At 39.8% G+C, this 11,468-nt stretch overlaps 1 protein-coding gene across 1 annotated transcript in view; it reads right to left on the minus strand.

Annotated features, from left to right (window-relative positions):
- LOC149071129 (uncharacterized) overlaps positions 1 to 10,113 on the minus strand; it is a 138,944-nt gene extending 128,831 nt beyond the window's left edge. The window contains exon 1 of the mRNA XM_089248192.1: positions 10,020 to 10,113. Within this exon, the coding sequence (XP_089104318.1) occupies positions 10,020 to 10,034 (15 nt within the window). The 5' untranslated portion in view covers positions 10,035 to 10,113. The remainder of the gene's footprint in view (positions 1 to 10,019) is intronic.
- Between the last annotated feature and the right edge of the window lie 1,355 nt (positions 10,114 to 11,468).

The following is an 11,468-nucleotide window of genomic DNA, read 5'->3' on the forward strand; positions in this document are numbered from 1 at the left end:
TCTGCAGCTTGCCTTTGGTTTATTTCAACAGATCTGTGTGCATTTAAACAGTTTAGAAGGTGGTCATTCGCTGTAGTTTACATAACCTAGACTTCCAGGCTAACGCATACATTTATAAGCCATTTTTGCAATCTAGAAACAAAAAATTGAAATGTGATAGGCGTTTACAAAATGAAGAGAATTTTTCAATATATACTTATGTGTCTAGATGTGCTCACAAACAAATTACCAAAGATTGCAAAAATACGACTTACTTTGGCCCACATTTTGATTGGATAAATTTGGGCGTATTTTTGAAGTTGCCAGAGCTGAAATTTTGAAACAATGTTTCCGAAGAAAATGGAACAGTAAACGATATCTTAATCACACTACAGTTATAAGTATTAAAGTATTAAATTTCTAATTAGGCCCCTGCCTAACTTGACAAAGCTGGATTAGAGCTACCCCCCCCCCCCCCCAACAGTTAAAAGTTTGGAGAAATGGGGGAAAAACAAACCACCTGCAATCACAGCATACGAAACCACCACTGTCGCTGCCTATAGTCGGACATTCATGGACTACCCGATGACCTGCTTCGTTATGATTTCTTAGCAAAAACACAGAAACTGATTCCGAAATTTTTTTCAGAATACGTTTTATTATTTTATCGTTTTGAGCCAAAGAAGGATCTAACGGCCAAAGTAGCCAGCGTTTACAGTACAAATTAATAAGAATGAGGGAATTAACGAGATTCTACAATTTATAGTTTTCTTTTTTATAAAGAAAATAACGTGATCTTGACGTATTCCCAAGAGATCTGTATGACCTGTCCAGGGAATTTTTTAGTGTTAGTAGACACAGGGCTAGTTAAAAATAAGGGCTAATTAAAAAGGAAAATTACAGTCTTAAGAGCATCATGGGCCCCCGGGCCAAGTGGTTTTCCTGAGGCCCTGCCTGGTAAATTCTAGTAAATTTTAATCAGATCTAATTTTTATTAGGCCCCTCCACTCTTGAGGTCCCCGGGCTGTGCCCGGATGAGTCCATGCGTTAGGACAGCACTGAATAAACATCCATGCCCGAACCGGGATTCGAACCCAGGCTATCACCTTGACCACCCGAGTTGCAGTCAATTTCTTTATCATCATCAAATAGATTTCACGAAGCCATCTCCTCGGAGTTCAGCCATTACGGATCGGCTTCTTATATTCTGTGAGGATTTCTTACTTCTGCATAACAACTTCTTTAAAACAAGGGGGGCGTCGCAAGTGTTTCAGACCAGTGGTTGCTTGCTTGACTTGAGATTTGCCATTTCATACTGCCCAGGCTCTATCGACCATTGTCAGGTTAGCCATTGCCCGGATGAGGGGCTGGGTGGTGTCGGATGCTTTATTATGCATATATAATACACGAATATCAAACGCATTAAAAAGAAAAGTAGTTTCAGATTTAAAATTTTACAATTAGAAGACTTTTCTCAGTATACAAAATTTATGTCTATGGCTTTGTAGCTCTAGCGAGCCCTTTGTTGTTTACCGTGTCCTGGGCCATGTCTACTCTTCTAGGTTTTGGTGATTCGGGTGATCCCTTTGCGTCACAGCGGCCAGCCCAGGTGTTGGGCAACATCTTTCCTCTCGGCCTGGTGGCTCTAATGAGCCTTCTACCGTGGCCAGGCCAGGTCTTTTACCACGTCTACTCTTCTCGGCTTGTTGAGCTATACCAGATTTCTGAATTTATTCCGTGGTTACTCAGCCCCATGCCACAAAATAATGTGGGTGGTCGTGCATCTAATGCATTCAAGTATATTCCGACGCTATTGCGTTCCTACTGAGATTTCCAAACACATGTTATCTTAGTCTTGCTTTCGACTTGCAGTAAATCTTCAAATTCAGGCATCTATCATTTTCACTTCCAAATATGGAAGGCGTGTGGCCTAGTTTCAAGTTCATCTATATTCTTATTCGGCACACCAAAAATTATTGCAGCTGCCGAAATTCTGCGGCAAACATAAGAAACCGATATCATGGCACCTAAAATTTCCCTGATGTGCAGCATGGCAATGGAAAAAAAAAACGGTTGATATCCTACCAAACATTCATTTAGATGCTGAACAATGGGTGAAATTGACACTCAGTTTTACTTGGAAAATTACAGTAAATAGTTTTATTTTCATTTTATTGGTTGTAGCAGGCGACCTGTTTCTCTCATGCCTTCAAAATGCATTAACAAACTGCTGAGTCTAACTTTATTTTGTTTCCTATGAATTTTCACACACACAAAAAACCCATTGATTTTATTCTTTTATAATCCATAACATAATATTCTGATGAATCCGATTTCCCCTCCCATTTTTAATTATATTTAATTTAGAGAAATTGCACCAGATCTATTCCAACATAGACAGTTGTCGTTCTATTACTCAGACAGGAATCACCTTAAACAAAAACCCCCCAGATGGTCTATAGGCTAGGTCTGGACTAGGTCTATAGTCTAGGAGGCTTTTGATAAAACCCACTACCGCATCCTCAGATTCCTGTCGCATGCACCCAAGAACAACTTGAGATCATTAGTTGAGAGAAAGCCTTCCCACACCTCTCCTCTTTTTCCTGCATCAACTCTGTCCAATTTACTCTCCATGTTGAAGCCCGATTTCTAAATGCAACTCCATTAACTACAACTAACCACGCTTAACCAGCTTTCGACCCGAGCATCTCGCCGGTTCGGTTCCGATATAGCTTCCATGCTATCCCACGCCGCCGTCTACCATACCAGCCCAGACCAGACCGGAATGTGACCGTTTGCCGGCTCGTGGACAAGTAAGCTAACGCTTTCCGTCCACTTTCAACACCGTCCACTTTCCTAGTTAACAGAATCTCACAAGAACCAGCCAACTTGAGCCATTCCAAGAGACCACCCGCGCCGCAACCTCTTATTTTTTCCGCCTCGGAATTGACCAAGACACCCTCAAGAGGAAAGTCGGTTGCAGCGAAAGTTAGCTGAGTATAAAAACGTTAGAAATTAGTTTTAATTTTACTTTTTAATTTAAAGTGCCCTCCCACTTTAAATGTAATCGGATAAAATTAAATTTGAAACTGAATTAGTGAGGTTTTTCCCCCTTATATACTATTATTTGCTTTGTTCCTAACAGTTATCTAGAATTTTAAAATAGACTGTTGAGACAACAATGGTAAACCGGAGAATGATTCAACAATGGAATGAAATCAACATGGTGTCACCAAAGGCGGGCGCATTTATGGTTTTGCAGCCTGCGGACTACACGACTACACGAATTCTCCCATTATAGTATAATTTTCTTGACTACTCTTTCCTCGAATTCGCCGCTCTGTGCACACACATTTGGCCTCCCTCCACTCCTGCAAGTACACTTGTATTTCTGAGTCATTATTTTGGTCACTCCCATGCTCGTACACTCTTCAAATCACTCTTTTAGTCATCCACGTGCTCAAGTCACTCTTTTGATCATTTACACCCTTACACATGCTCTTGGTCATTCTTTTGGTCATTCACATGTTTGTACGCACTCCAGGTCACTGTTTTGGTTATTCATAAGCTTGCACATGCTCTAGGTCGCTCACTGGCCTGGTCCCTCACTCGGTAGGTCATTCCTTTTAGTCATTCACATGCTTGCTCAAGCTCCAAGTCATTCTTTTGAGGTGCATTCTTTTTTGAGTGCTCTTCATTCACGTGCTTGAAAACTCTCTCTGTGAGTTTCTTATTCACTCACTGACCCACCCCCTAGCTGTCTGGGAAGGGTGTGGATTTATTGAGGGTTATACGAATTTTACCAAAATTCTTCCAATCTACCAATTTTCTTGGCCTCATTAATCAAATTTGCACACCCTCTGAGCTTGCCCCACCCTTGGCTATAGCCCGCTAAACCCCACTGTAAATACGCCCCTGGATGTGCAAACACCGCTTATGATCCCTTACAGCAGGGATGGCCAACTCGTGACATGTGAAGGCTGTCTTAAAAAATCCCAGAAATTCTATTTAATCACCTTTATCGAAGGAAAATTCTAATTTTTGAATTTCCATCCTTTTCTTATGAATGATAGTTCGCATCCCCAACCAAACCTATAAGGAAGGCACAATTTTCGGCCCGTGGGTCAAATGCGGAGGTTATTCTATCGGCCCGCGAAAGATGTTCCGGCAGGAAATATAATCAACAAACAGCACTATTATATAATATAATTAGGCTGACCATATTTGCTATACAGGGTGATTCGGAAAAGATGGGGAAAACCTTAAGAGGTGATAGCACACACCAATACAAACAATTGTCATCAAAGAATGCATGGTCTAACGTGAAACTGGAACGCGCTAGCGTTCGCAAACGTTAAAACGGCATCCATGTTGAAATTTATCGGGAGAAAAAGAACACCATGCATTCAAATATAGCCTGGGGAAGAAGAAGAAATCTGCGTCACAGTGAATAAAAGGCGTGGACGCCAGCCCTGTGAAGTTTTTCCAGTGTGCAACCGTTCTAACAGTTGTAACGTACGGGATAATAGCGCACTTCAGCAATACTGAAAAAGCAGACGTGTATTTTATTTACGGAGCTATAAATGGAAGTACGACAGAGACAACACGAATGTGCGGTGAGTGTTTTCCCCCACAGGCGGTTGCCCAATCCGAAACCATTTGCGCGCTTGCATCGGCAGCTGAGCGAAACGGGATCCTTTCTTGCTTCCCGGGGGTCTATTACGCTCATGTCGTTATGCCCGCGTTTCAAACGTGTTTGGGGTTTGCGGTGCATTGTGGGATAGATTTACGTCACCATCGCTAAAGGTTGATTTTTCTCACATCGTTACTAGCGATTTTCGCTATAGACATCGCTACGTGAAACGTTAACTAACGAGAACCGGAGACCACTCGTTATGTTCGCGTTACGGAAATAAACATGGCCGCTCGCGCGTACATTTTTCGATGGTGAGAGCAACGGAGACAAATTAGTTAGAATTGGAAATTATTCATTCATTATTAATTTATCAAGTTGTTCATTATAATGAATAATAATTCTCTGAATTACATTACTTAATTTAGTAACATGATTTAGAGACAGCATTATCGTTTAAAATGTTATCTGTACACATACTGATTGGAAAAAATTATTCATAGTGGTAAATCGTTATAAATTATTATACTCGGTACAAAGATAAATCACTCTACACAACGTTATTATTTTTTTTAATCTTGTATGGAAATGTCTTTATTCTAATCTTAAACTCATCTCAATATAAGAATATTATTTAACTGGTAAATCTCTCTATCGCGATGTTTTCAAGACATTTTGAAATTTGCTCAATATTTTTTTTACATCTCGTTCAAAATCGACGTCAATATATATTTAAACGTCTCCAGATTTTCCCCTTCTTAATTCGTTTAATAACATTGATATTTTGTAATATGAATTAAGTGTTGCTACTTTCTGTGCAGTACACAGAAGCGTAATGCAGTAAACACCATTACACACACACTATACTCTGTACACTATAAAAAATCAAAGTAAATTTTATTAATCAACAAATAAATTTTTTCTAATCCTTGAGTGCATTTTCTGATCGGAGTATAAAAAAGATGTCAACAACAGTGTAAATTTGGTGGTACTTCATTTTCATGTGTGAAACAAGAAAACCAATTTTCTAATTAATGATGTAAATAAAAGGTTACTTGTTCTTGATTTTGACTTAATATCAAGACGGTAGATAAATGTGTTAAAAACATGGTAAGATATATTTTTGATAGTCGTTTTGGAAATTCATAACATCATTGAACTTCAATAGAAAATCATTTTTTAAACGTAATAATTTAGAAAATTTCCCCGCGCCAGTATCATGTGCGTGCATAGCCTACCTTTTTCTCAAATATTTGATGAAAATAAAAAAAATCCGGATGAATTAAAAAAAATGCAGCGTAGAAAATTAGGGACAACCAACACACACTAACGCGTACAAATAAATAAAATAATAATAACGCACGTGCTGCAGCACTCGTTGATAGTGATGATGATTATCAGCAGCGGAGAAAATTATCCGATTGGTCCATCCCTTTCGGAGCTAACGCAACTCTCGGACCAGGGAGTTTTTCGTAAAATAGATAACGACATACCGCTGGTTGCTGAGAAAAATCAAGTTTTTGACGATGGTCGCTGAGATTTGCGTTATGAGGCTCGTTGAGAATTTGCGTTAAGGGCGTGACGTCACTAACGACCTCGCTGTATAACGACGTGAGCGTAATAGACCCCCCGGTCTGATGCAGGTCGTACAAGTACTGCCATAACAGCAGGTGTGGAAGACGAGACTTTGAAGATGGCGGTAGATTAGCCGTAGCCATGGTGTGCCACAATCCACGACATGGCGGGTGCTGAGCTGTAGGGTGAGAGGTTGCACCCATACCGTTTCCAACGTGTCCAAGCATTGAATGAAGAAGATTATGCTCGTCGCGTAGACTTCGCCCGCTGGTTCCTACATCAGATCCAGGCCCATCATTTGGGGGGGGGGGCAGGGTTTTGAAAATACACTAAAAATGGTATATATATATATATATATATACATACATACATACATACATTGAGTGCATGTGCTTTGTCCCCCCCCCCCCCTGGAAAAAGTTGAAATAACGGCACTGAGATCAGAGCGCAGCACGCCCACATATTTTGCGGCAACTGTTCTTTTCTCCGATGAAGAAGATGGAGACTTTCGCACGAGGTGGTGCATTTGTAATACCCGCAATAAACATGTCTGGGCGTCTGTAAATCCACATGCGCATCAGCAACGCTTCTCCATCAATCCTTGGGCAGGAAACATCGGCGACCACCTAATTGTACCGCATCTTCTGCCGGAACGCCTTGACGAGGGCAAATACCGGACGTTTCTGCAAGAGGTGCTACCAGACTTGTGGTGCGACTAACTCCACCGTGGTTCCAGCAGGATAGAGCTTATAGCCCGTTTTGGGTAAGAGGTACGGCACTATCTCGACGTCACTTTTCCAAACCGACGCATCGGGCGAGGTGGTCCTGTAGCTCGGTCATCACGATAGCCCGCGATCTGTCGTGTAATGATTTCTTTTCGTGGGGACAGCTGAAGAGTCTGGTGTATGAGACTTCTTTTGACAGTGAAGAGGTACTTGAGAGGTGAGAGGTGTGAATCACAATACTTTCGGCTGCTGCTGAAGAGGTTCGCGATATGTCTGGAATATTCTGGAACGTTCGCCAATCCCTTCTTCGCCGCTGTTCTTCTTGCATCACCGTTGACGGTAGCTCTTTTGAGAAATTAGTGTAAATTATTCATTAAAGTTGCTTTTTTAACGTATACGCTATTCTTGTGTTTTCTCCTCGTATTCCCGGTTTTACTATGTTGCGCCCTGTAGCACGTTTGCATTTCGTTTTAGACCATGCATTCTTCGATGAAAATTGTTCGTTCGTTTTTGTATGTACTACCACCTCTTGAAGATTTTCCCATCTTTTCTGAATCACTATGTATAAAAAAATATGAGAAATCGAAATCCACATACGAGACATCGATTACCACCGAAAAAATTGTCTAAGATAAGTAAAGTTGCCAATTATAGCCAAAAACACTATCGCAGATAAATAAAAATGCGGGCTACCGCTAAAATTTGCCGAAAAATCACCAATTGCGAAAATTATTGGAAGTCGCAATGGATTTAAATTGTAATTCACGAAATATGCGGATATGTGCGACAAATATGCAAGACGAGTATGCACATTTATGTGACGGAAATTGATAATTTGTCATAGTTATCGCAGTACAAGTCGTGAAAATAATCTCAATTTTTGATCCCTGTAATGGAGAAACATTCAAATAAGCTTTTTTGAAAATACGGGGAAAAACGGGACGTTTTTTATTACAAAAAAAAGTCAAGGCGACCCAAATTACCTGAGAATGTACCGTAAAATACAGATCACATTGTAGTCCCTGGTATATAAGTTTCTGGCTATGTTTCAACTGGATTTCATGTAACCGTTCTCCTGTTCATATTTCCGGCTTCCTGAAGAAGTGATCTATGGGCCCTCAAAAATGAATTTTTGAGCACCTGTATTATCACTGCATGTATACAGGGTGTCCTATAAATGCTAATGCAGCTTGTGTCTCATCAACCGCGTCTGTCGTAGAGGTATGATTGCAATTAAAAAGATGCTCAAAGTCCGTTCAAAAATTACCCTGTACCAATTTTGAGAGTGAAAATGCAGTGTTAGAAAATAAAAAAATACTACATTTTTATACCGGTCCTCCCCCCCCCCCCCGTCCTCTAACTTCCAATTAGAAAGTTCTTGTCCTTTCTTTTCTGAGCCCAACAGAAAAAAGTTCCATGCTTCCAACTGCAATATTCACTGAGACATTTGGATTCAAAAATCGGAGAAAAGTTTGGAAATAACAATAAAAACTAACAGGTAACGCTTCTTTCTGCTATCTATGCTGTTTCCTCCAATCCTCTCCCTGATTTTTGGATTTAAATATCTCAGTGAATATTGCACTTAAAAACATAGGGTTACTTTTGTTGGACTCAAGGAGAGACGGGGCAGCAACTTTCTAATTAGAAGTTAGAGGACAAAGGGATCGCATAACAACTTATATTTCTTATTTTGCGACACACTGTATTTTCACTCTCGGAACTGGTACAGAGTGATTTTTTAACACATTTTGAGAAATCTTTGAATGGAAACCTCATTTTTACGATGAACGATTGATTGATGAGGTGAAGGCCGTATTAGCACTTACAGGACACCCTGTATACAGTAGTAGGTCCATATATATCATCATGTTGTCCATATTCCATCCATATTCATTACGGAATTTTTTTTTTGTTATCAACTACCTCGTCCGGCAATTGGCTTTCTGTGACCTTTAAATTTGCAATTGTGATGCATAAGGAGTAATATAAATGAATGTAATTTGTAAATTTAACAATGGAATCATCATCCACAGTAAAACCACTGTTAGCGAACACCCCCCCCCCCCCAGATGCTTCTTTTACGGCCAAATAATATATAATTCCCCCCTCTGTATAATGAAAACATGTTTTTCAAACCCCTTATTAACGGTCACCCCTCTTTGTCTGATGAAATTTTTGTAACACTAGTGTCCGCAAAAGAGAGGTTTTACTGTATAAGAGAGGCTGGACTATATCTATTTTCCTATTAAATAGGAATTCGGCCCGGGACTAAAGAAAATATCGTTATAGGCAGGTTTATATCGTTATAGACCAGAGAGATCTATAACGATCTCTTCTAGAGGTCTTCGACCTTTTCCTAGTCGCGAGCACCGTCTGTGTCAACCATCAAAAGAAGAGCAACCTTTCAGGCACGTCCAACATAACGCAATTTTGTACAAGGTATTTCATTAGAATGTTGATCAAGTGCTCGCGAGCACGAAATGGGACGCGAGCCTCGAGCACTCTTTGTGCTTCGGGGGAGCACCGTGGGTGCTCGCGAGCATTGAGGTGAAGACGCCTGTTACAGACAGCACCGTTATACACAGGTTTCACTGTAATAGTACTACGCGAAGTTCCCAAGAGTGCTAGATACTCGTCCCTTGATTCCGTGCTCACTAGGTATTGTTGGACACAATCCGATTAAACTATCATATTCAAGAGAGTAGCGTTCCATTATTAAGACTTAATTCGAAGCATGTGTCAGAGTTTCTCCTCTACTCCTGATGCCAGTCATAAACGGTGCTCCTGCTTTTAACACGGAAATTTTGTTCAAAATAAGCTGATGCTCTCAAAAAAAAAGAGAATCGCCGTATATGGAGAGCTTGAAGATTAAATTGCATCACGGGCGAACATGATTGTAAAATGTTAGCGTAGATGTCTCTCGAAAGACCATTTAATATTGAAATTAAGTGAATTCACTAAAACACGAGGGAAGATTGCTGTGTTGGCGTTAATGGCTTAGAATAAATGAACGCGTCTCACACTCTCTTGCGGAGTGATCGCGTTAGAGCGTTCCGTTAATATTCATTTATTTAGAAAATTTCAAAGCGAATGGTGATGAGACTTACCGACTCTCCTGGCATCAAAGATGATGTTATGCTCGATATAGCGAAGGAAAAAATTAATATGACTCTATATTTGTTTTGTCCGAAAAAAACAACAACAACAACGAACGTCACGCGACTGTCTTTGTGATGTACACACTATTATGAGAATTCCATGTAAGATGAGGACGTGAATTATATTTCGTCATTGTCGTCGTCGTCATGATAATGTGCATGCATGTATGGGGGAGGGAGGAGGGAAGAGTGAATGGAAGAGCCAGGATGAGCTGAGCTTCTGGTCGCTCGTCGCGCGGCCGCTCCGCCAGTGTTAACTATGTGTATCGCTTAATTATGGGCTTTGACACTGCAAATTGCTGTCGGGCGACACTTGAGGAAAAAATTCTTGGAAAACATAATCGTCGCTGTGTGCGGAGCCGTGCTCTAAAGCATCAAGGGACTTTCCACCAAGTTAACAAAAATAGTAATAATAATATATCTGCACCTAGTAATAGACATGCGACAGTATGGTTCTGAGGAACAGATATATGTTACGGTAAATGTGATAAGTCTTGGTTATTATGCATACTTACCAATCGTCTTGGATAAGTTTTGTAAAAAATATTTATCACTTTTACCGTCAAATACGCGTAATACACAAGCGTCGTTGCTAAATTTGATACATACTTGCAATTCATAGCTTTTATCTGTGATTATGTCAGTCATATATTGCTGTCCCGTCCCTAGAGGCATACAGCGGTATTATGCATAATACACTAGTGTAATTGATGAATTTGATAAATATGAAAAGTTCTCAGTGAGTATAGAGTATGTGTGATGAATATAGTCGGACCCCGATGTAATAATAATAAAGTTTATGATCATATTCCGATATAATGCGATTTATCATGTTTTCCAACGACGAGTATTATGCATAATCACCAGTAAAATTTATTTAGTATTTATTAAATTTACTAACGGTGTTTGTGTAATATGCATAATCGCCGGTAGAAGTGCTAAATTTAGGGAAATTTATCAAACTTACTAAAATGTGCAGTGATTATGCATAATTAATCGGTTATTATATATATTAACCGCCTTACATCCCATTTACCGTATAGTCACACTCAGTTACACCGACCTCGGTAGTAACGACACCTCGGATGTTACGTCAAAAATTTGTTGTTTCAACCGATTCCCATAGCAAATAATGGTAACGAGTTTTGAGTATAACGTCGAAGAAATGCAAGAAAAGACTTCGGATATAACGGTTTTGCGGGTTTTTCAAAGAAATTGACTAACGACTAAAAAAAAACACGATTTATTACATGTTTGACGGTTCGACTGGTTTATTGGTATGACTTGATTATACGGGACATTCTATATTTTTCCCGTAATTTTGTCTGGCCTTTCACATAAAATGTTCCATTTTTTTCAAAGATTATACTGTAATTCACGATCTTTACTAAAATCGGG

This window comes from Pholcus phalangioides, unplaced genomic scaffold (assembly GCF_987345545.1).
Source record: "Pholcus phalangioides strain wild (caught in Gottingen) unplaced genomic scaffold, Ppha-v1.0 ptg000019l_1, whole genome shotgun sequence".
Taxonomy (NCBI): Eukaryota; Metazoa; Arthropoda; class Arachnida; order Araneae; family Pholcidae; genus Pholcus; species Pholcus phalangioides.